The 26,041-nt window shown below is 37.5% G+C and overlaps 2 protein-coding genes across 10 annotated transcripts in view; one reads left to right on the top strand and one right to left on the bottom strand.

Annotated features, from left to right (window-relative positions):
- ROBO1 (roundabout guidance receptor 1) overlaps positions 1 to 26,041 on the bottom strand; it is a 715,672-nt gene that overhangs the window by 44,270 nt on the left and 645,361 nt on the right. For 8 of the 9 annotated variants that reach the window (XM_021403057.1, XM_021403047.1, XM_021403097.1 and 5 more), the window contains 11 exons: positions 25,250 to 25,258; positions 22,436 to 22,560; positions 20,645 to 20,816; positions 18,364 to 18,569; positions 12,486 to 12,567; positions 12,146 to 12,314; positions 11,879 to 12,045; positions 8,074 to 8,195; positions 5,475 to 5,706; positions 4,070 to 4,191; positions 518 to 689 (listed from right to left, as the gene is read on the bottom strand). In XM_021403057.1, coding sequence (XP_021258732.1) covers positions 518 to 689; positions 4,070 to 4,191; positions 5,475 to 5,706; positions 8,074 to 8,195; positions 11,879 to 12,045; positions 12,146 to 12,314; positions 12,486 to 12,567; positions 18,364 to 18,569; positions 20,645 to 20,816; positions 22,436 to 22,560; positions 25,250 to 25,258 — 1,578 coding nt within the window. The remainder of the gene's footprint in view (positions 1 to 517; positions 690 to 4,069; positions 4,192 to 5,474; positions 5,707 to 8,073; positions 8,196 to 11,878; positions 12,046 to 12,145; positions 12,315 to 12,485; positions 12,568 to 18,363; positions 18,570 to 20,644; positions 20,817 to 22,435; positions 22,561 to 25,249; positions 25,259 to 26,041) is intronic. The other variant, XM_021403067.1, reaches the window with a different exon arrangement.
- On the top strand, positions 14,889 to 17,393 carry LOC110401714 (predicted GPI-anchored protein 58). The gene is made up of 2 exons (XM_021403120.1): positions 14,889 to 15,487; positions 15,915 to 17,393. The coding sequence occupies exons 1-2, from the start codon at positions 15,305 to 15,307 to the stop codon at positions 16,569 to 16,571; spliced, it is 840 nt and encodes a 279-aa protein (XP_021258795.1). The 5' UTR covers positions 14,889 to 15,304; the 3' UTR covers positions 16,572 to 17,393.

Below are 26,041 nucleotides of genomic sequence, written 5' to 3'. Positions count from 1 at the left end.
TGCATTTATGACAGAAGGATGTTTAGTATAAATGAAGTTACGAAGTCAAGATAATTGTAAGTCACCTGGTATCTCTTGTTCCTCTACTGGGGAGCTTTCAGACACAGCTGATATTTATTTCTCCTAATGTTAGCAAACTCATTTTTTTTTGCATCAATAAAGAGAGATTCTGATCAATACAAATCACCTCTCTGAACTAAAGTGAGCCAACATTTAATGATTCATACTTCTCTACATATTTTATTACACCATTCTTAAGCTTGAAATTTCACTTCGAAAAAATCAGCAACCAAGAAACAATGCTGAATGTGAAGAACCAAACATTTATGTTGGTATACTCCTATCTTAAGAATGCAGTTCCAAGACAAGTTTAAAACCAGAAATGCTATATCCTGCCATTGCAGAGATCAGGTAACATTATCTATTTCATTTGACCTGAAAGTATTTCTGATGCCATAAAGGACAAAAGCAAACAAAAATGATTGAAACCAATAGATGGGATTACCAGCAGGCTTACCTAACTGGATAAACTGGGGATCACTTTTCACTCCAGGTCCTGCTCCAGTACTTGCTGCCACTTCCACGCTGTATCGAATACCTGGAACTAGGGAGGGTATGACTACAGAAAAGGTGGAACCATCTACCGTCTTGTTTATATGGTATCGACTTTCATTGCCAAGGCACCAAACCTGCAGGGAAGTAAGTGTATTGTACGTATAAACATTCAAAATTAAACAGTGAAGGATCTTTAGAAGGAAGGCTGACACATTTCCTTCTGCTGGATGAGATTTAGAATCTGTCACTGTTTTAAAATCTGAAGTCACAGATCACTGTCCTAGGCATTCTGAACACTGAAAAGTTATTTCTTGTTCCAAAGAGCAGCTCCAAATACTAGCATTATTTGATGGGTTCATCCCAAATCATTCAATCTACAACAACAATGCTAATAAAGCCAAAAGCATTAGTAACGTGTAACAAGTAAGAGAAACCCCTTGACCAAAAATAATTCATGTAAACAACAAAGTAAGAGCATTCAGATAAATGAGTTTGCAATTCTCTTGTTAAGGAATCATTCATCAAGCAAGGCTTTATTCACTCAAGTGCAAGAGCAAGTTTTTCTTCATGACAACAGAAGAGAACTTATACCATGCTGGAATAAAAATGTTACCTTTTTAAAGAACAAATGGCAGTAAGAGATGAGGATTAAGTAATATACTATCTTCTACTGAGAGACAATGGGATCATGTCAAATTTCATTTTTTGATTGAAATTAGGACACAAATCTAAAAACTTTAATTTGCCATTTTAGAAATGCATTATATTCAGACATTTTACGTGACTGGGAAACTGCATTATTTGTGTGGCAAATGCTTTTAAGAGAATGGTTGAACACTCAACTGCTATCAAAAGTAAAATAGCAGCTAATTTAGATCTGCTAAGAAAATGATAAAGCTGTGTTGCTTTCTTTCCTACTCCTTTTCCACAGTTATATTGCTCTACATTGAATACTCAATATTTTAGTTAAATTCAGTACTTCATTTGTAGAGAAGCAAGTTCTCCTGGGAATGTCAGCATTTCTGAACCTGTGCTGACTGTACATAGGAGGGAAGATCGTGCTTTTGACATATGGAGCTCTTAAAAGATTTACTACCCAGATAGCTGTTCTTAATCCCTTGTGCAGTTCTGCTGTTGTTGAGATTGTCAGGTGAGTGAGCTAGAGTTTCACTTGGAGAACAATTGCTAGGGCACTTTCCATAGAGTCCGTTTTGCCTGGATACTGTAAACTTTACTTCACCATCAGGACACTCTAAGACCCTTTTTCATTCTCCGAATGCCAAGGTTTGAAAAAAGGCTAGTGGGACACTGTGAGGATCTGAAATGTATTTTAAGCCCCTTTGAAATAGAATCCCAACACGGCACATAGAGAACTGCTTCTGTAAAGTGGGTCAGAGCACAGAAAGAGAACAGAAGAGACTCTTTTTTATATTCAGATATTAAATACAGACTATTTCAGTCAGAAGAAGGTATAAATATTAGTAACACTGTTCTTAAATTCTGAAGGATGGTCTAAGAAAATGCTATTATTTAAATAAGAACTTAATAAAGTGAGGAACAAAAAAATTAAGTCTGCATTTTGATGTGTCATTTTCACAGAAATTGCTACAATAGTACACTTGTACAGTAGTATATATGTAAATAACAAAAATAACATACGATGTACTTGCAACTATTCACTACTTATTTGTAAAAATGTTTTATTCTTAGGTGCTCAAATAAATGGGTAAATTTGCAAATTGGGAAAGGTAAGTTAAACATCAGGTTGTTCAGTACTTGTCAGTACTATATTTGGTTGTATATCTAAACAGGCAAGTGAAAACTCATTTCCAGAATGTTATGAAGCAGAGAGGAATTCACACTATAACAGACACATCAGTGAAGAAAAAAATAGTATAATGAGAATTTCTAACTTCATGCTAGGAATGATCTCTGCTATGGTTTGATTTCTGGCTTTTTGTGTGCAATACTGGCATTTCTCCAGTTAAGATGGTATCTTTCTTTAACCACATTTTATCTTTTAATTAAGTAGGTACACTCTAGCGTTAAACCAAGGTGCTGAGAAAACTGAAAAATTCCCCCTCCCCAACATGCATACCCATTGTTAGGGGAAAAATGCGAGACAAAAAGAAAATTTTACAAGATTTTTTTTCATTACAAGTTCTTAAATATAGATCACATTTTTTTCCACGTTTTTAGAAAAAAATAGTAACTACATACAGGTCAAATAACAACTACATGTATATTCATTGTGTCTGTTTTCTGTCCGTGGTGAAAAACACAAAGGAAAATAGGGGCACTCAGACAATAAATGTAGGAGAAATGTGCCAGTGTGCCACCTACTGCTCCAGAAGCACTACAAAACAGTTTGCTCCAACACCAGAGAGCTTGTTACCTCTGAATGCTAGGAGGTATGTTAGGTATTATATCAACTCACACATGAATTTCCTGAATTTTATTGTTTTGTCCTTACACTCTTAACATTCTTCTAATGCAGGTTATTTTATTTAATGAACTAGAAGAGTGATTTCCATCAATAATTTTGCAATTGTTTTTTTTTTTTTTCAAATGACATTATACAACTGAAACTAATTCACAAACTCGTTTTTATTTCTACCACTTTACCAAGTTCTAATGTTTCATTATTCTAAATTTACCATGAAGTGCAGTGATCTCTTCCCTTTTCCATTAATTCTAAGGGAAAACAAAATAGCCAAATGAGTTTTGAAGGCAAGGGACACATGTCTGTACCACAGTGTTTTACCTGAAAAAGGAACCAAGACAGATGATCCTGCCACTCAGTGGCTATTAAACGTTTACTTGATATACGCAACTAAATATTTAAAGTGTCTGTAGCCTGCTTAGGAAAAATAAGCTTCAGTTAATTTGCAATGTAAATTATCTCGAAACAATTTGAACTGAAAATAAATACTGTGTATGTTGATAAATGAACATCAAATAAATATAATGAACTCGCAATTTTTAAAAAATTATATAGCTTAAAGAGAGCTTTTTTGTGAAAAATACAAGAAAACTTCTATACACTTATTATATTTAGTATTATAGAAGAACATTCTTTACTTAAAAGTTTTCTATTTGACTACTCAGTTACAAATAAATTCCTCACATCTTAACACTGTTAATTATTGAGCTTTTCAACTCCTTAAGCCTGTTTATATTTATTATCGCCGCCAGTATCTTTGAGTGACAAAATGGTTCTCTAACAGGTAGGGTTCCCTCTCAGCTTGCCTATGCATTTCTCAATTTATAACAAAGGCAAGAATGCAGTTGTTTTAATTATGAGTGTTGACCTTTTGTTTTGATTTATAGAGGCTGCTTTAATTGCTTTCTACCATTTAGACAGAATTACTACATACGGAGTTGATTCTTCGAAGAAATCATTTTCCATACCATGTGCTCTAACTTTACCCAGTAGATGGAGCCAAGCATCCACGAACAACTTAACCACTATAAACCAGCCAACACTTTGCCAGGGGATATATGCGCGCATTACCTTATATTCTTGAACCATTCCGTTCTGGTTATCCTCAGGGGGTGGCTGCCATGTGACTACAATTGCAGTCCCATTCCCATCGTTTTTAGTTACTGAAACACTCTGAGGTGGAGCACTGGGCGCTGTTTGTTTGGGGAGAAAAATCAAATGGTTAAATTTGTCAAATGCAACACTGAAGGTTTTTTCTTTTCTTTTTAAAGGAAAACTGGTTTCTGGGCTTCACAAATGTATTATTTTACTCCCCAGCCTTTGTTAAGTGCAATTCTTGCCCACAAATTAAAATGATAAACAATGTAAGTTATGTGAACCTACAGGCAGGCTCCTAATTTCTGCTGTGGTGTCTCTGTAAGAGAGGAAAAGTCAGGCAGGCCACCAGACTCCCCAAACTCAGATACCCATTACCTGAACAGCACAGTCCTGAGCACAGAATTCTTGAATTGGTTTCAAAGCATCTTATCCCCAATCAACATCATTAAAAAATGAAGTCTGTAAACTGACCCTAACAGAATGTTAAACCTCAGCTGCTCTACTATGTGAAAAATAGTGAGCAATACAAACCTTAGTAAAATCAGGACTTGAATGTGCTACACTTCACAGATTTCTATTTTGCATTTTAAATAGTCTTTCTAAAAACAGTATGCTTAGATGATGCTTGGGACGAATGCAATTAAGCACACCTCTTGAACCACCCACAGAAGTAAACAAGAGCTACACTGTAGTACCAGGTAGTGAAGAGATAAGGGAAAAGATATGACATCCCAGCAGAGACACTGAAATCCCTATTCTGAAGCACCGGCCACGTTGCATACTTATTATGCCTGAACTACCAGATGAGCTACAACAAAAGAAACAGCTATATGAACCTTCTCTTTTTAGCATGCGTTTGAGATGGAAATACATAATTTAGTCCACTATATCTGTTGCCCTCATTCATCTTTTCATTTTGTATTACTGATTGATGCAGATATAAAAGCCTTCTAAGAATGTGGTTTCCATTCCCTCAGCTACAGCGCTTTGATGATTTCTGTGGTGTCTGCTATCTACTCAAGATAGTGATTAGTAAGTGCTTGAATCTGACAGAAGTCACTTGTGACCAGACCATGAACTCAGCAGGGAGGAGTGCACACTGCAGTGAAGATAAAAAGCACATTTCCCATTGTGTGTTGGAGGAGGGTTTTGCACATCCTTCTCTCTCTCTGTCTCTCACACATGGTTCTGAATATTTACTTCGATGTCACCAAACAATTCACTTAATGATCAGTCCAACACAGTCTCCTCTGCTGCAGACTGCTGTTCTCAAACAGCACACACTTCAAACAAAATCAAATAACGAACATATCAGAGAAAAGCAGGCCAGAATACTACTTCAAAAAGGAAAGATGAAGACAGTCTGGCTCCTACTTGCCTTCTTCCAGGGTTTTTGCAAATTTCACTTCACTATCTGCTCCTTGAAACTCATTAAAAAAAGGGCGGGCCTTGATTTCGTAGTTTACACCTTTCTTCAGCTCTGGAATGATAACGCTGTTTTTGGTTGGAGTTCTCACTTCAAAAATTAACCATTCTGACTCTCCATAGGATGCTGGTGTTGGCCGGTACAGGATTTTATATCCTTGAATATACTGGGATTGCTGGTCCACCTGGAAAAACAGCAGGAAAACACCCATTACAACACACAATGCATTGTTTAATAAATAGGAACTGTGAATGTTGTCTGCAACATTAGTCCTTGGTCTATCCATTTATTTTATTCAAAATAAACAATGCTGAACCTGATACAGGCTTCTTGAATTACAGCAAAGTACAGGCCTGATTCAAAAGGGCATTAATATTGATGCTGGTAGAACGGCACCAGTTTTGGTGGATTTATGGAGGCATTAAAGGGGGATAGCAGAGTTGTATAACACACCCTTGCTCTGTGAAATGAACCACCTTAATATCCATGGAGAGGCTGAGCGGAGTCAGGGGAGCTCAGCACAGACTCTGCCCATGCAAATCTGCTCTGCAGAATGGGGCAGGGAGGAGGACCAGGGCAGGGGATCAATGGCTCTGATGAACACAGATCAGGCACCAAGTGTGCCAGCTCTCCTGAGGTGTGAAGCCTCTCAGAATTCAGGAAATGAGCACTGCTTCCTGCATGCTTCCTTCTGGAGTAAGTGATTTAAAAGGGCAGCCAATTGGCACTATCTGCATTGCTGTGATGAGGCTGGAGGCTGTTGAAGGGCAGATTTGCCCAAGCACTTCCTCAGCGTTCACTGACTCAGCAGGGGGCTCCTCTGCTGGAGGGAAGAGGCTGTTTTAAGAGGACTCTTAAGAAGCTTACAAAATCAATATGGTAATAAGGACGAGACTTAGAAAAACAGATCAAAATAATATGGTCCCAGCTGATTTAAACTAAGGCCATTTTATTCTTCATGTACGGCACAAGAAACCTTAATGTAAATTAGGACAGGATTCAATGTGTTTGGCTGTAACCACAGCAGAAAGTTATCTTGCAGAAGTGATCTCCTGTGCAGTGTTAACAAGTTTCAATTTCTGATGAATATCAAAGTCCAAATACAACAATAAGAAACCTTTAGAAAGGTACACTAGATTTTCCTTATTTTCAAAAATCTCACATAGTGATATAATAAAGCTGTTTGCTTGCTATTTTACTCCCCCCCAAAAGTTTCATTTTTAATAATCACATGAAGAATGCATGTGTTAGCTAAAATTGAAGTAATGCTTACTTTTAAAATTGCAGAGAAGCCACAGGCCACCCAAGAAACTGACAAAAAAACTGGCTGCCTTGAAAAGGTTGTTCTGTAAGTAAAGGCCAAACAAAATTGTGCTAGGAGCCTCAAGGATGTTTTAACATTATTAGTTAAAGAGGAAACTGCATAGTGCAGGTGGCCTTACCGCAGGTAAGTGGATGCAACACAGCAGATACTACCTTGTAGCACCGAGGAGCCCTGGTAATAGACCAGGACTCCACTGGGCTAAGGCTCTTCTACAGAGTCAAAACGTCTTTGTTCTTGCTCAAAACGTTCTGCCAGAGCCTGTGCTCTGACTGCCAATATGTTGACTTGTTCAGATGGAAGATCTGTAAAGACTTCAAAGCTCAATTCCATTTGATAAAATCCTGCACCAGTTTAACTTCCCCCCATTTTCTTCTTCATTCTGCATTCTATTTTAAAACTGGTCTTCTTTTAATTGCATTTTATTTTCTTGTTATTTGTTACTTTTAATTTCCCATATTGTTCTTTCTCTTCATTTCTACCTCTTCATCGCCAAATGTCTCCCATAGCAAGAGATTTATAATTTTTCATTCACTGAGGCTCCAAACCTACTTGATTTTTTTCACATATGTTTTCCTTTCCCTTGCTTCAGGACTTCTACACTACTGTTTCCTCACTCTCATTTCCCTGTTATACTCTTCACATGACCAACTTCCTGTTTCCTTCTATCAGAGCAACACCAACAGAACATCTCAGAATTGTTATTTATGCCTCTTCTACTTGTACTACATGCGTTCATAGCACTGTGGGGAAGAAGAGTAAATTCAGATGAGGCAATTTTGGTTTGGGTGTGTTTCTCAGCACATACGTAGGATGTAAATAACACTTTCAAAGACAATTACGCTGTATTTCCCTCCACTGGTGTCTGACAGATGGGGAAGTATCCACATTATCTCATTAGGGGAATAATACACTTCCTACTGAAAGCAGGGCAAAAGCTTCAAGTGATTTAACCTAAGAAGGCTTAAGATCAGTGCTTTAGTATCCAGAGGAGGACTTGGGAACTCTCACCATATTATAAACAACATTCTCTATGGAGACAAGAAATGGTGAAAATGGGACAAAGTTCAATGAAGTATAAAAACAAAGCCCAAGTAGTACTCATTCCAGAGAAAAACACTGGCAGTTATTTAAAAACTACACAGCTTCTTGAAGAGTGACTCCACAGTGGTCAAACAGTACACTTCAGCAATGCATGTAACCACTTTCATGATGTGGATTTATACTTACTGTCCAATGAACTTCAATTGAGGAGGAAGAAAGGATAGTAGGGTTGTGCAGATGTAGCACCACATCGCCTAGTTCTCTCTGTACCTGCTTGTGATCCACACCTTGACTTGTCGGTGGAACATCTGTAAAAATTTAAGATTCAATTCTCACAAATATATGTAAATGTTAAAATAAGCATATATAAATACAAATAAATATATCATAAAACTAGGAAGTTTTCATCAATGAAGTTTACCATACGTACTCTCCAGTAATGAAAGAAAAATCTATGGAGTCTTTTCCTGAGTTAATTGTACCAAATCAATGCACTGCACTTTCTTTGACAAAATCAGGAGGAAGAAACAGGAGGGAGAAGATGGAAAAAAAGAAAGAATAACATTCAGGGAGATCCAAAGTAAATGACTACAGCAGCATCTCTTTATTCTTTCCCACCAGAAGGAGAATATTTTCTATTGCCCACTCCAAATTCCAACAGAGACCACGGAAACTATATGAAAGGGCCATTGTGGATGCTTTGTCTTCAGGTAAACTATTGGACAAACTACTGTTTTTAATTACAAAAGAAACAAAAACTGTAGAAACGAAAAGCAAGTCAAGAAGCTAAACTTTCACTCTGATAGGAGGTGACTTCTGTAAACAGAAGGCAGAGCACAACTGTGTGTTGTCTTTCTCTTCTGACTTTTGGTCTTTCTTATAGCCAAAAGAATTGGACATACACATGAAGGGACAAATTCCTCTCAAAATAGGCAGTAGGATAATGGAAACACATTTCTGCATGCAGTGCCTTTGAAAAGAATACTTAACTGAAATGGAATGACTGTCCTAGACATATATAAAATTTATAGGGCAGTCACTAATAGAGTGTCTCAAATATACGTGTACTACAGACACCAGAGGAACACAGTTTCCATATTGATATCATATGTTTCCCTTTGATCACTTCATTTTAGAAAATACCATGCTGACACAACAGTTAAAATCATGGATTGGGGAATTCATCGAATATACTTTGACTGATTTTTTTTTTCCTAATACAATTCCAGATACAGAAATGCATTACGTAGACCTTACTCTAGCCTACTACTTTCTCTGTCTGATCTCCTCTAGTGATCAGACAAGATTAGGAAATCTTCAAGGGTTCTGTTCCATGAAGTCCTTGGTAAATTCCATATCTGTCTGCTCAAAAGACGGGCTAAAGAGGAAGTACACAGAAACTTTATATATATTTATTTATAATGACAACTACTACAATAAGTCATTGCAGGTATCCTAAAAGTTGAGGTTTGGTAGATGTTGATTTTGAAGGTACTCGTTACAAGTAAATAAAAAAGATGCAAGACATCCTTTTTGCATGGTAGTTATAATCTCAGTTTAAGTTCTCAGTCTTGTCTAAGTAATATTAAACATTTTGTAAGACTGCATTAAAAAAAATATCAGTGTGAGAACAACTTTCCAAAAATACAGTTCCCATTTTGGCATACGAAGTTTATGCCACTTTGCAGTCTCGTCACATAGTTGCCTCAAATATCTGCAAAACAATGTGATCTCTCTGAAGTTAATAAAGCAAATTGAGATTAGCATGCAATCAGTAGATGACAAATCTAGCCTTTTAGCAAGGAATGCTGATTATATGCAAAAAAACAAAACAAAACAAAGAAACATCACAATATTACTGCTGTATCTATTATGTTCTGCCTAACAGTTCATTTAACAGAGCATTTCCCTTCCCACCATTTCTTTAATGCTTTGAAAGCATTAAAGATAGAAAATTCTGCTTGGAGAGTTGCCTAAATATCATCTTGCTTGGAACGTTAGAGGAAAGTCAGGTCAATAATCAGTGATATTTTCACTACTAGTTATAAAAGGTGAGTTATCAGCAATATGACTAAAACTATTAATAGACTCAGCCTCTTGCAATTCTGTGCTATAGAACTATATGCATCATCTATTCTATGTTTTCTTGGTTAGTCTCTCACGTTTCCAATACAGGGACTGTGAGTGAGAACACTTAAGCATGTTTTTAATGTTGGTCAGGTCTAAAGGCTGAGGTAAGTCAGATTCCTAATCTGGACATGAATTTAAGACAAGGCAATAAATTCTTACCAACAGAAGTTAACTGGGAAATTTTTGAACTAACTTACTAGCTCAAACTGAAAACTTGTGGAATGCTACCCTGCATGAGAAACCAACCTGTATCAAACACTGCAGCCCACCTGCCCACACAGTAACACGTGTTGCTCTTTGAAGCAGACCTAGGAACCCGTGTAATTCCTATCTTCCATACAGCTATAACTATACTGCCTTTCCATCATTGAAATGGTTACCAAGCAGAAGAAATGCATAGCAAAGGACAACAACATGAAACTGCCCGCTCTCCATGGGAGAAAAACTTGCTTTCAGACCAACTTCAAAACAAATGAAAAGTTCCTAACTGGAGATTTTTTGTTTCCTTAAAGGAACTTTCTTCCAAAAACAAATATGCTTACTTCTGCAAACAAAGAAATAAACATATAGCACAGGCACTCTTAATAAGCCAATGGATCAAATTCTCCACTAAAGCAGGAAAAAAAAGGAAGATGATTTTTGTTACTTTTTCTTTGAAAAATAATAAATTCATTTTTTTTTCCTATTTAAGAATGAAAGTATTTGCAATGGAACAATATATGCTGCAAATTTCATAGAATCATCATAGAATCATTTGAGTTGGAAGGGACCCTTAAAGGTCATCCAGTCCAACTCCTAAGTAATGAACAGAGACACCTACAGCTAGACCAGGTTGCTCAGAGCCCTGTCCATCCTGACCTTGGATGTCTCCAGGGATGGGGTATCCAACACCTCTGCAGGCAACCTGCGCCAGTGCTTCACTACTGTTATTACAAAAAACTTTTTCCTTATCTCCAATCTAAATCTCCCCCACTCTAATTTGAAACTCCTAATCTCCCCTTGTCCTGTGACAACAAATCCCACTAAAGCTTCTGGCCCCTTCTTCTTATAGCCCCCCTGTAGATACTGAAAGGCTGCTCTCAGGTCTCCCCGGAGCCTTCTCTTCACCAGGCTGAACATCTCCAGCTCTCTCAGCCTGAAACTGCGAAGTATTATTTCCTGGACACTACCATAAGTATCACTTATTTTCTAAACTGAGCGTGAATTTATTTAAAATTTTGCAAAGACGCATTCAGTCCATAGCTGGACTTCAGTTGTAGCTTTAGTGTGCAGATGACTCCTTCACAAGCTACTACCCAGTTCTGTCTTTCACTTGACTATCTGTAAGTATTGTCTCTCTTTCCTATTGTTTTGCTTTCAACTGCAGTACTTCTGCAATGCTTTCAGTATACCACTGAAAGCTCGTTTACTGGCTCACAATGCCCAATTCCTTCAAATTTTAAACTTCTTTCTTTCCTAATGCTGTAGAAGCCATATTAGATCCCATACTGTTTCTGTCTCAGTTCTACGCTTCATTTGGTTCACTGGACACAATAACATTTCTATAGAATTTAAGGATTTGCGTGATAATTTCAAAAATCAGACATCACTTCTGTTGCTAACAAGAGCTATTCTGTAAGATGTAACTATCTTTGGATAACAGATAATACACCTCCCTTAGGCAGCACTATATGCTGTGTAAGCAGCTTCTAGAGTTTTATGTTATAGGGAAATGCAAGTTTAAACAATGTATTTCACTACCTAACATATATCACAGCCAGCACAGACAGTTGAAAGCAGAAAAATTTCTGCATCCAGTATTTCTCAGCCAACTTGTGGTAGCCACTGTGGACACCTAAAATGTTCAACACCAAAAGCTTACCTTGAGTTTTCACGGGATCAGATATTTGGCTTGGGTCACTTAGTCCATACGCATTAGCTGCCCTCACAAGGAATAGATAGATTGCACTCGGTTTTAGCCCTTTAACTGCAAAACTCTCTGTTTTCACATTTTCAGCTACAGTTTGCCAGCTGCTACCAGATGCATGGCTAAGGATAAAACACACACAACAGCAGGTTAGCATGTGCTCCTTTAACAATATATTATATACAAACTTGGGTACAGCAAGATCACATGAGACACATATACCTGAAGGCCTCAATTATGTAAGAGGTTGGCGTTGCACCTGAATTCAAATTAGGTTGCCATGACAATGTTACTGTATTTCTGCTGACATCTGTAACCTCAGGTTTTGATGGAGCACTAGGAATCAAGTTTGGGTCAGTGGGTCTTGGTGGCTGCACTGGGACTCCAAATTCTAACAAAGGAGAGAGAAATGCTGAGTGTACACAGACAGAAAGCAGCTGTAAGCTAAATGCTGTTCACACCTGCACTGGCAATTTATGACAGAGTCAGATAATTACTGCATTTCAATTTTTGACTTTCTTTTATGCATTTTCTCCATGCAGAGAGAACCTAATTGATTTACCTTGGACCTCTATGTAAGCACTCCATGTAGCTTCGCCACTCGGGGTTGAAGCAACGCAGGTGTACCGACCAGTGTCACCCAGCTGAGTGGGAAAAGAGAAGGATAAATATTTGAAGCAATCAGGCACTCAGTGGGCTAGAAAAGTAATTACAGCTCTGTACATTTCTCTATGAATATGAATAAATCTTTTAGCCTGCAGAAAACTTTGAACGACAAACTTCTTACGTTAGAAGGAATAATTTCATGTCTACAAAATGAAAAGAGGTATGTTTCTGAGTATTTTTTAAAAAAGTGTAAACGTTGCATATTCTTATTTAACATTGCCCGCTCTGAAATCAGCACGCTGAAGGCCAAGTCTTGTGGCACTTATTCCTCACTCGGTAGAGTTCTTAAAAAATAAACTGAAAAGGAACTTAGATGACAAGATTCCCATGCAATCTTCTGCCTAAATAATGCTTAGAGACTTGTCTGGACTACAGAACCCTAGAGAATGCTGTTCTTAAAGCAAAGCTTAAATATTTCACAAGGCCTTGTACCTATTGGATTCTTTGTGTGAGTGTAAATTTCACTCTAAGGCACACTCAAAAAAATGATCTCCATATGTTATTCTCATTCAGTTCTGAATGATGAGCTCATTTGTCCATATGTGACTTAGCCACATTTTGAAAGAAATATGTTTTTTTTTGTTATCTGTTTGCTTGTTTTGTAAAGAAACGCTGCTACCCTCGTAAGGTCCCAACCTCAGCAGATGAGCTGAAGGGAAGCACTGAAAAATGAAAGGTCCAAAGTCTCATAGGATGACAGAATTGCTCAGGTTGGAAAAGACCTTCAAGATCATCAAGTCAGTCCTCAACGTAACCATACTATGGTAAATGAGGTAGCTGTTGGAAGCAGAGAAAACATATTAGCATCAGCCAATATAGTCACTTTTATAGATCTGTTGATCATGTGAATAAACGGAAATGGAGGGGAAAAAAAAGGTCTGATGATTTTGTTAGAAAAGGGCATATTTTTCTCTCTGGCAGTCTCAGCATAAGAAGGTAACTGCACTGAGTGTAACTTGCTTTGTTTTCACAGTAGTTTTAAGTCTTAAATGTATTAACAACTAGAAAAACATTTAACTCCTTTTACCTGCACCATTACACTCACTAAAAATACCACTGACTTGTGGTCAGTGAGAATGGCATCAGCTATAGTTCTCAAATATGCTGGCATACATCCTCAATAAAAGTCCTGTTTCCAAAATATATTGAATGTTTGCATTTCAGATCTAATATGAAAGAAACGAACAATATGGGCTTCCAATCATCTGCACAAAACAATAAAAATTGTAAAGCACTAATCTTATATATGCACACTATATAGCCTTCAGATCTTTAAAAGTTACTTAGATATTCCCAAGCAATATCTTTTAGATAACACGTGTACTATTTTCCTTAAATTACAGAGTTGTACGTAACTTCAAACAGAAACTGTACTATACAAAAGAAGTATGCCAGTTTGGATGCATATTTAAGTCATGGCATCGTCAGCCAAGCTTTGGTGTTTTTTTCTGTTTTCTACTGATTTTGTGTTTTTTTTTTTTTAAATCTGTATCTCCTTTATTCTTTAATGCATAAATAAATCTACACAGTGTGAATATCCAATTACTCTTCCTGTAAGACACATCCCTTATTTCATTCTGTCTGCATCCAGACACCATCTCCAGATCAAATCTTTCGTTTACACATAAAGCACTTGATCCTGTAGAGAGGACTGCAATTTAGATGGCTTCGAGAATATCACTGATTTTGTGGGAGTGCTTTCTAAATTTCTAAAATATAAAATAAAAACATAGGAACCAAATAAAAGGAAAGAGGGGTTGTACATCTCCTGTCTACGTGATCAGCAAAATGAACTTAGTGTCTATTTCTAGTTGGACCTTCAAAGCAGCCTCTGGGAGACCACTGACACAGCAGAGCACTGCTTGTGCACACAGCCACTCCACTACAGAAGCTGTGCAATTGAAATAAAATAGCATTTGCAAGAAATTGTGACAGACTGGGAAGAGATGGCTATTTTCTCCTGTTAACGCTGCTTGGAAACTGCTTTCCCCACCCACCTGGAGAACCCAAGGGACAGCAAGGAGTCCAGAAGGGAGCGATTCGGGGGACTGCACAGGGAAGGGGAAGCGAGGTCTGGGTGAGGAGTGATCCCCTTCAGATACAGTTTTATTTGCTCCTTGACTCAAGTGAAAATACCTGTGGCTCTGTGCAGGACCACCAACAAGGGCAGATCAGCAACGCCTGCTCGGGCTGCTGTACCAGCCGGGCCATAGGCACTGCATGGTGATGTCACCATCATGACACATGGGCACCAGGGTGACATTTGGGCCTCTCCCACTGGAACCCCTCAACAGTTCTGTGGGATGTCACTTGCCAGCTGGCAGGGCAAAGGGTAGCTCCCTGCAGAACCGGCTGCAAGCACAAACCACAGTCAGACAGACAGTAGACGATGACAGTGAGCTGTCTGCAGCAGGAACTTCTGTTTCTGATCCAGAGGGTCCGGCTGCATCCCGAGGCTTTCCTTCTCATCTTCTGGATCAGGATAAAGGAATAGCTTGGGCATCAAAAATGGATGAAAAGGATGTACTAACTCATCCTGATGAGGAGGAAATCAAATGCATACCTCATGCTTCTTAGGAGGAGAGCACACACAGAGACACTACTATCTCTGCAGCCCTCACTTTTCCTGCAAAACTCTGGGTACTGCTCGAAAGTCACCAATTTAAGAACATTTGGTGGGGTCAGAATGGAAGCTGCATTGTAACTGACGGAGAAATGTTTCAGATCGAAGTACTGCAAAAGAATGGATCTTTGAGAGTCTTTGGGACAGAAAGCATGAAAAGCTTTATTCGCCAGCTTAAAGTGTACAGATTCACAAAAAGGCAGCATGACTTCAAAACATCTCCCTCGCTTCCCGAGTTTCTGGCAGAGGAAGAGGTGTTTGTGGCTCACTGGAAGGTACATTCATTGCTCCACACACGAAGCAACTCCCATAATAGTCTGGTGGAAGAGATGGAGGGTCCAATAAAATAAGCCTTGGTAATAGACGAGATGAGGATGACAGTAAACGTTCTGATCCTAATTTCCTCCTCTGGCTGTTTGCAGGAATTTTAGTGGTAGCATTGGTGAGGACTAGAAATGTGGGTAAAATACATTTGGGTTTTATCCACTGAGTCTGAACCCAAGGAACGGAAAGATAAATAAAATGAGGGTATGATGAGTCTATTTATTTCTATGTATCTTGCTTTGGCCAACCCAAGCTGTAAGTTTAAACTGACCAATAGACATTTTAATACCCATGTTTGTCTTTCGCAAGTACAAGTTTAAGTTTTGGTACCTTGCTGTCTTTCAGTCCCAAACTGATCACAACTCTTCTCCTTTGCAGCCCACAGGAAGAGCTGAACGAGGGCCCCCCCAGGAGCAGCCCAGGTGCCCAGCCCATGGAAGAAACAACTGCTGGCCAGACAAGAGCTTGCTGCCAGCAGATCCACAAGTGGGCACACAGACAGTGGCATCCATGGGGCCTCCACCACCCAAGCAACCCAAGAAAGCCAAAGACCAAGCCCAAGCCCAAGCAGGCAGCGCTCCAACTCCTCCAGACCCTGCTGCTGCACCAGGGAGGGAAGAGTGCCAGCCTCTGGCCCCCTCCCTGCTGCCACCGAGCAGCAGTCCTACCTTGCGTGCCGCTTCAGCTCCTCCAGCTTACAACATTCTGCCCTTCATGCCACCCACTTTTACACCTGGCTCAATGTGGCAGGCATTTCCCCAGCCCCCACAAGAATCAGAGCTGCAGGATCCTGGGACTGCCCTGCATTACCTCAGCCAATGCTTTGCCATGGCCATGTTGGCAACAGCCAAGATGACATCACCTACCTGGGGTCCCTGGGCAGCCTCACATTGCTCAACATGCACCTGCAGCTCCCACAAAGCAGCCTCACATTGTCCAACATGCACCTGCAGCTCCCACAGAGCAGCCCCACATTGCTCCAAATGCACCTGCGGCTCTGATGCAGTAGATGCAGGAGGGTGGCCGGAACCCTAGCACAGAACCCACTGCACATAGCAGGGACAGCAGCACCCATTTATAGGTTTGTAACTTCCTACTTCATAGACAGATGTTTCTGGAAATAGGATGTTTGAATAATAAAACTTTTCTGTTGCCATGTCCTTTTCATTCACTCATTCAGGTGACATCTCAGATCACATTTTCATTCTGTCTTCAAAAAGAAGTAGAAACAATGGTTCTCTAACATCATGTTAACAGTTCTCTCTAACAATGACGCTCTAGACCCTTAGCCATAGAGAGTAAAACATTGGATGACGTTTGCATGCTGCATGCACTGAGAATGCTCTTCCTAATGATGACTTCTGAGGGAAAGCAGAGACTAATTAAACAGCAGAATTTTAATTACTGAAGACTCAGGAAGAGAATGCCACCCTAGTAGGATGACTGCTCACAAGATATTGCTCTACACGGTCAGGCAGTAATAACTCGTGGATTAATTTCTGGGCTAACATTTGCCGAGGGTCTGATAAACCAAGTGCTTTGGAGAGGCCTCCTCTGGAAAATCAGAAAACACCGTTCAGAAGACCTGGAAAGAATTTGGCCTTTCTTGTTACAGAAAGGTTATAATGGATATAAATTTGACAATTGCCTTAAATTTTAAAATCTAATTTCTTTAACATCCTAAACCCCATGCATTGTACCAAGAAGGCAGTGCAAGAAATAAGTGAAGACAGCAGAAGGCAGCACTGCATCCAAACTGACTGCTGCCCTGGTTCCCTTCATAGAATCGTAATAGAATTGCTCAGATTGGAAAAGACCTTCACGATCATCAAGTCCAACTGCAACCTAACCATACTGCCCTAACAACCCACTGCTAAATCATGTCCCTGAGCACCACATCCAAATGGTTTTTAAACACAGTCAGGGATGGTGACTCAACCACCTCCCTGGGGAGCCTGTTCCAGTGCTTAACAACCCTTTCTGTAAAGAAGTTTTTCCTGATATCCAACCTAAACCTCCCCTGGCGCAACTTGAGGCCATTTCCCCTTGTCCTGTCAGCTGTCATCAGTGAGAAGAGACCAACCCCGCTCTCAACCAGTGTAACTTGTAATCGGTAACTAAACAAGTCTAGCAAACATGTATTTGGCCTGATTTTAAGAATTAATACATTTCAAATCACCTAAAAGATAACAGAGAATAATTACTAGGCAAGAACTTAACAGCTTTTTAAACTATTTTACATTTTGCTAGGCATGACTAGCAATACTGACCAGGAAGATCAGGAACTTGTTACAATTGCCTAAGAAAGGCAGGTTTGTGACAGGCACTAACTGTTTCAAGCCAGGGCTACACTATGTTTATGAAGTAAATATGTTTAAATTAGAAATGTTATTTTGAAAAAGCTGTGAACATGACTCTATAACTGCAGTATGCTAAACAAAGGCTTTCTTTATAAACATTTGAAATAAGTTGATCATTTTCATCTATTAGTGATGAAACCCAAATAATACAAGGATTCATCTTACTGAAATACAAATTTTGCTTCTTCCTTCATGTCTTAAGTAACAAATAATCCCCTTAATTATTACTTAAAAGCATTTTTCCATTTGAAATAGTAGGCCCTAGGCTATGCAAGCCATGGTGTAAAGCTTAAAGAATGAACCATATGAAAACAGTAAGTATCAAATATTTTTATACAATTATTTAACATTTCATTAATTTTAAATGTAGGATTTCCAAAATGAAAAGTGACCTGAAGAAAAAAAATAAAGTTAAACAAACGACAAGAAAACTCAGCACAAAAAAAGAGTTTGCCAGTTCAAGCTACCTTGGCATATCGGATCTGTAATGCTCCTGTCTCCAACTGCTTGATGCGAGAGTCTTGGGTAGAGATCAGGATCCCATCCTTTTTCCAGAGGATAGTGGGTGTTAAAGTGCCTGTGGCCAAGCAGTTTAGTACTAAAGTACCATCCACAGCTACAGTCTGATTCACAGGACCCTGTCGAATGACAGGGGGAGGCCGGTCTGCAATCACTGCCAGAAGAAACAAAAGGAAAATATATTTCTGTGACTGGAAGCAATTTTCTAATCATCTAAGCAACAGCAGTTGCTTGAGGCTTTGAAACAAACTAAAGATAATTAAACAAGTAATTAAAGTTGGAGGCATGCATTATTCAGGGCATGGTGCATCATAATGATGCACAGCTACAGAATTTATAATGATATACAATACATTAATTTCAGAAGGGAAAGAAGAATTATATATTACACAGGTATTCCGTAATTTTTGTATCTTCATAAAGTGATAACAAAATGAGAAGGGATTTCTCAAATTCTTTGCAATGCACAGTTTTTACTTTGTTCATTTTTTTACCATGCAGCATACCAGTATAACAAAATTCATACTTCCAAGATTCAGTGATAGAGATTAAAGAGGTAGGCAGACATTGAATAAACTGACAAATACATAGGATTTTTTTTTTCTTAAATACTGTGAACCATCAGCTTATCTTTGTGCTGCTTCCTAATTGGGAGATGCCTTCCAGTAAACACAAACCTAACAAAAGTACCATACCAAAACTTCTCAGCTAAGTATTTTCCAGTAGTTTCAGATTTCCAGTTCTATGACAACTTCACCTGTCAATACTACCTCAAAACCATAAGGAGAAACATTGTGCACACAATGGAAATGAAATGGTTTTGAGGAATTATTTAATAACTATGCACAGAAAGGTATAAATAAACTCAGTATTCATAGAAACAGGAATGACTATGTTTTTTTTTTTTTCCCATTATGCAATTGATAATCAAGAAAAGAAGTAAAACCTATCTTATTGTGCGGCCCCCTCTTACCTGTATCATTCAGCATGACATGGGCTAACAATTCAAAAGTAGCCACAGCTTTAAATGACATAACTGTGCTTAGCAGTGTCATAGGGGTTGATGTAACTTAAAAGCTGGTTTGGTTTCTGAAATATAAGCCTGAAATTCTGAATTTGGGAGCATCAGGTAGTTCTAGGTTACTTTCAGACAGGGTGTTAGCACTGTGTTTCTTTTTGGCTAAGTTCCAACTCTTGTAATTTCGTTTCCATGTTCAAATGACACTTGACATTTTCAATTGCTTTATTTATCTTTTACTTCTTGTCCCAACCTGTCGTAAGGCACTGCAAGGCACTGTGAGGCCATTAGTATCTTTCTCATCAGAGTCAGCCAAACTAAGCTCACATATAGTTTATATTTAACTTTGACATATTTCTAAAGAGCTTTGCAGATTCCATTAGTAGGAGGCTCTGAGCAACAGATTTTTTTTTTTGGACTTATACACTGGTTTACTATTAATTAATACTATTTACTGCTAAATAAGTAAATTACGAAGTTGTTAGTAATCATCATTTATGGAAGCATGCTGATATAATGCCAAATGTCAAAAATGTATAAAAATAATGCACACCAGAAATGACATGGATATACTGCTATTCATTATTGACCTACATAAATTTCATAGCATCTTTGCCTCTCTTTTCCTGCCCCCAATAGCCACCTTGCTGACTGATCTATGCTCTGCAGCTGAATTTAATGCTTGCAGTCATGTTCCCTGTACCTTTTTCATCTCAAATTTTGTTCCAACTCCTCCTAAAAGGAAATGTATGATAACATGCATTTTTATGTTATTCTACTGACCTCAATTCAGACTGAATTTTTTTTCTTTGCTAAAACAAGGAAAAAAGTGACATAAACGAAGATACTAAGTGAACAGATATGGACTAATAAGGGCTAAAGAGTTAGGCAACAGACAATCTGAAAGTAGGCTGAATCTAGTTGGGAAAAGATTTTAAAAAAAGCAAGATAAATTAACAAATTCAAAAATCCATAATCTGAAATATATTAATTAAATAAAAAATATTGGCACACAACAAAATGCCAACGCACAATATCCAAAATTTAAACCCATGAAAGAGATGCCCCAAACAGGATTTTTAGGTTCAAATAAAAAATGCATGCAATGTGTCTTTATGTAAAGCAGATACTAAAATAGTGTCACATCCTCTCACTGATATATTTAAATAAAAATAAAGTCTTGGAAATGATGAAAAAAAGGGTATCATTACCATCAGTAACTTCCAGGTAGGCTTTCGTTATGATGCTTCCTGCAACATTTAAAGTCTGGCAGATATAGTATCCAACATCAGATCTCTGGACATTGGTGATGGTGAGGTCACCTGTCTGGGAAACTGAAAATCGGCTGGATGATTGAGGGGGCTGGTATGAGAAAAGCAGATTCTAGAAGATGTATAGGGAAGAGAGTTAAAAAAAGAAGTGTTAAATAAATTCAGACAACAATAATCTTAAATATACAAAACCAATCATATTATATATAAAACATTCTGCTCTTCATACTTAAGCATGTCTATACACAACATGAATAGCTTTTATAAGAATTTTTTGGTGATTAAATAGGTGCACATTTGCACTGAATGTATTTTGGGAGTGCTCTAATAATCTTTGTGGTCAATGCTGGGCTTTACACAAACTTTAATAGGCACTAGCAAAGATCTAGTATGTACAGATGCCACAATGGTGCAAGCAACTGTGGTGAGCCTAAAAAATTTGCTTCAACATCTTTTTTTAGAGCTTCATCCAGGGCATTCCATTTATTGCATTTAAAATGCAAATATTTGTTTACTGATTTGGATTTTAGCTTTCAACTTCCCAGGAACTGAACAGTTTTTTTTTTTTTTAAAAAAAAAGAGATGCTGCTTGGGTTTCTGTAGCCATAGTGTTTATATTCTATAACAAACCTTGTAATACATAATTTAACCCTAAGCCAGTTCCTAGTTAGATAGATAGTTTTGGTATAAAGTACATGGTATTCTACCAACAATAGTCTGAAGTCAAACTGCAAACAAAACAGTACAAATCTGTTAAGTCAGATATTGGTTTAAAATTTCTACCGTTGGCTGAACAATGCTATTTTTCATCTCCCTTACTTAACTTCATTTTTAATTTCCAAAAATCATCTGAAAGAATGGGGCACTAAATGTTCTATTTTATTGTTAGCAAACCCTAGTTACTGACCCCCTTCTCCATTTCCTCCATTCATCAAAAGTGGTCACCACTCACAGCAGTGAAAATTAAGTAAAAAAAAATTATGTACTAGGCAACTGTTAGCAAAGAAATCTAGGTCATACAAAAATGTAAATAGTACCAGCACACTTATACTATTAGAGATTATCCTCTGAATTTGGTTACTAGCCTTGTACTTACTCATTTATACAGACACGTTCAACAAAGAACATTTTGCATCACATTCTTTATTAAAAAGATGACCTAGAAAGAAAACTCTGATTCTCTTGCTATACTACTTTGTTTCAATCACTGGCTTTCAGGATTCTTTGCAAAGAAGCTGAAAATCGTTTCCCCTCACATTCAAAGCTGGGAGAAAAAGCGACCTCTTCAGGTGGGCCTGTGAGCCAATGGACTCACTGAAAAAATCGATCTCCTTAGTTCCAAGCTGTTGTCCTATTCAGGCAGTAATTAAGATTAATAGAGCAAACCATTTAGTTTACCATAGAGATACATGCATCTGGCAAACTAATATCTGCACCATCAAAACAGCCTAATTTTCTGAAAATTTAGGTGTATTTGGGAGTTAAAACAAACTTTGGCATTAGTAAACTTTTTGTCTCAAAATTTCTTACTGGTATGTATTTCCACCTAGATATCCTTTCTAGAAAAGCTGACATCACATAGCATACATGTGTCTTAGACGTGGAGAAGAAACAACAAACATCTCCAGGCTCTGGAGCTATTTTCCACAACCTAACTGAAACATTTTTCACTTGCATGATAATATCCATTCAAGAAGCTGCCAGAAACAACGGACAGAAAGTCTGCTTTACCTGACTTCCCTCTCTCCGCCAAAAGATGGCTGGCTGAGGGTTTCCAGTTGCTTCACACTGGAAAGTCACTGTTCTTCCCAATGCAGCTACCTGATCACGAGGCTTTACAACAAACTGTGGAGGCTCTGAAAGGGGAAAACATCATTAAAAAAAAATAATTACACTACTGACAAAAGACTGAAGTTAGCTCACGTGAAAGCCATGATTTGAATTCTGACTTCAAATGGTGTATACTACAGTACTCAGGTGTCTTCAACAAGGAGAGACAGGACCAAGACTCATCAGCCTCTAACAGTCACAGCTTCATCAGCACTCAGATCACCTTTGCTGTTGCTGAATTCTGACTGTGCACCACTTGATTTTTACTAGTGATCAGCTGTACAAGAAATTAAGTCCCACTGACTTAACGAGATAACTTCCACAGCAACAGACACCAATATGAACAAATTTGTTAGAATTTGGTTTCTAAGAGAGGGGAAAGGCCACAAGTCACAACTGAGCAATCTCTGAACAACAACTGATCAGCCCACAGGCCACATTTTGTCAAGGACTGTAATAAACCCTGTTTAGTAATTATGAATTCAGGTTTACATGCGCAAAAGTCATCACTGATTTATGAGAGAAAAAGTCTTTCATTGTTTATGTAAGAGATTTCTGATGCAGTTGGGGTCTCAAAATGCTTTCAGTTTAACTCAGAAGCCCTTGAAATACTACTGAACAAATGATAACCATTTTAAAATCTTCAATTCAATTACTGAAGAGGAATGAATTTAAAGCAACAGCAGAACTGCATGTTTTCCTCATTTACATAGGCATGGGCATGTTCAAACAAAATATATATGCAAATGAAGGCAAATTTGAAACATCTGCTCAGCCTAACATTATAAATACTGCCAGCATTGTTCAAACTGTTTGATTTATACACACTTCAACAAGCACTTCATCCAGTAGTAAATAGAATGTCAAAAAATTATGTCAGTCACATTAAAAAAAATAGGTATAGTTAACAGCATTAGATACATTGTTGGGGCTAGCACAGGAGAACAAATCCAGCATTGTTTTAGGCTGTTCACTCTTACTCTCTGAATAATGTGCACTAAATGAAAGTCCTTTTACTTAGTGTTTATTCAGTTCCAATGCCTTCTGATCATCTGTCCAAAATTAATTAATCTCCCCCTCTTGTTTGGGTTGAGAATAATGGAGATGCTTTGAATTCGACTTTAATAACATGAATGTTTTTGTTTTTCCTTCAAAACTTCGCTGTATTTAAAAGCTTTTCTTTTAAGAGGGTGTAAATTATGACTTTTGAAGATAATGTTCTATGTGTTTAATAAAAATCAAGTAACTGCGACTTCTACTGTTACTGAATTCATTCTAGATATAATCCTTTCTAAAAAAATTTGCTTTCAGTGTTCAAGTGGGCCAATACTTTCAGTTACCTGCTTCTCTTTGCCTGTGTCTCTGCTCTACAAAGTTCAACACTGACTATACTCTTCCTATTACTCTCTTGATTTGAGGGATTTTTTAAAGCATGACATACCCTTATTTACATTTAGATGTAAATGCTGCTTTTCCCAGGATTATCTTAGATAAGAAATGACATGGTGTTAAGGAGCAATTGACCTACAACTATTAGCAAACTTCAAAACATGTAGCTCTGAAACATTCAATCAATGTATTGGAGGGGGATGTGGGAAGATTTTGACATGATAGCATGTTTAATTTAGAATGGAAGGTGAAGCTGTTGGGAGTTTGCCACTGGGTTGTAAGGTGTGATTGGGAAAATGGAGAAGATGAGGGTGAAGCACCTTCATTATGTTGTTGGAATTCTAATAACAAGAATAAATTTAGCATATAGTTAAATTAAGGTTTGGCTAGTTCTGTACTAGTTTGTGACACAATACCATACAGAACAGAATCAAAAGTTTCTCAGTTCTGTTCTAGTGCGTATGAATTATGAGGTTGAAGATTATGTTGAACTTGAGAATAAATAGTTATATACACATACAAACAGCTGTGACCACTGGAGAAATAGCTGAAAGTCTGTGATTATGGTACCTGAAGATTATTGTTCAAGGACTACTAAAAACAAACAGACAAGAAAGATGGAAAATGTAGTTTCCCAGGTAACCATGGTAGAACTTATGAAATATGAATCAGTATATGCCTCTATGTATTACTCTAAATATTCATTTCACATGTATATTATTCAAAATATTTATGCATATGATGCACATCTGTAGTCTTCTAAATCTATTCCTATTAAAGTAAATAATAAAAATCCTATTCACTTCAGTTTCTGAAGAATTAAAACAAAGTTAAATGAAACTTTTAATAAATTCTCTTCATTATTTTTACTGCACTGAAAGCAATTTCAACAGAATTTCTTTTAAATTCAGTTTGCTTTTACACCTTGGGTCACACAAACAAGCGAAATGTTATGAATGCACTATAAAAGATGATGATAATCCACTTAAGGAAAAAACTTCTATCCTTGAGACCTTTAAAATAAAAATAATTTTCTTTTGTAGAACACAAGTTCAACTAATGCAGGCATTGACGACAGAAGACATTATGATTTGAATTGTTATATCATGTAAAAACAGAAAAGTTAGCAACCCATTACCTTTCTCTTTGTCATTAAGTTACCCATACTTCATGCAGAATTTATTCTGTGCGATGTTTCTTGTCAATAACAAGTAAAAGATGGGAGTTGATTGGTTGAAGGACATGGAAGGGGATGGATGGGAAGGGGAGATGTTCCCGTCACAGTGATACGATGATTAGAAGATGGCCAATAAAATTTCAACTTACCAGACACAACTAAAAACAAAAACAAAACAAAAAGAAAACATGGAATAAATAAAATTGAATAGACATGAAACAAAGAGTAAAGCAGAATTTAAAAAAAAATAAAAAGACCTTTGGTAAGGACCTTAGAAAGTACACGTACATTCTGTTACATGAAAAATACGTTAAAAATGTTGAATCACAAATTTTCTATTTTATTTTTTAAATAGATCTCTCAATCATGCTGAAAGCGGGAATATAAAAAAATGTGAACAAGTGCACTGCTTAAAAATACACAGGTACCGGCAAAAAAAAAAAATTAAATACACCTTTCAACATTTGAGTCCCTTAAAGCTGAGAGTATAACAACTGTTCTGCTTTTATATTCAGTAGGTAAATATCAGCAATACACCATCCACTGAGACAAAGCATGGAGGAAACTAATAATATCCACTCTGTCAAAATTCATTAGACATGTAGAATACTGGGTTACAGTTCAAATAAACACAGGATTCCAGAAAATGAAGCTGAAAGAGAATCAGCTATTATACTGGAATCTGGATCATGTCAAGAAGCTGCAACTGAAGGTGTAAAACCCCAGTCAAATAGAGAATTATTTTTTTCTGTTATTAGAGACATTTTTTAGGCTACAGTCCCAAACAGGAAGTCAAAATGCACATTTTTCAAAGTTATGGTTTCCAATTTTAAGGAATCTTAAAGTGTGGTTTAAGAATCTCCTTTAAAAATTTAAAGGAATCTTAAGCCATCTTAAAGTGCGTGAGTTCAGTATTTCTCCAAGAGAAAATCAGTGTGTAT

The sequence above is a fragment of the Numida meleagris genome, chromosome 1 (assembly GCF_002078875.1).
Source record: "Numida meleagris isolate 19003 breed g44 Domestic line chromosome 1, NumMel1.0, whole genome shotgun sequence".
Classification (NCBI taxonomy): Eukaryota; Metazoa; Chordata; class Aves; order Galliformes; family Numididae; genus Numida; species Numida meleagris.
The sequence above is the reverse complement of the archived record's forward strand: the minus strand, read 5'-3'. Positions and strand labels throughout refer to the sequence as shown.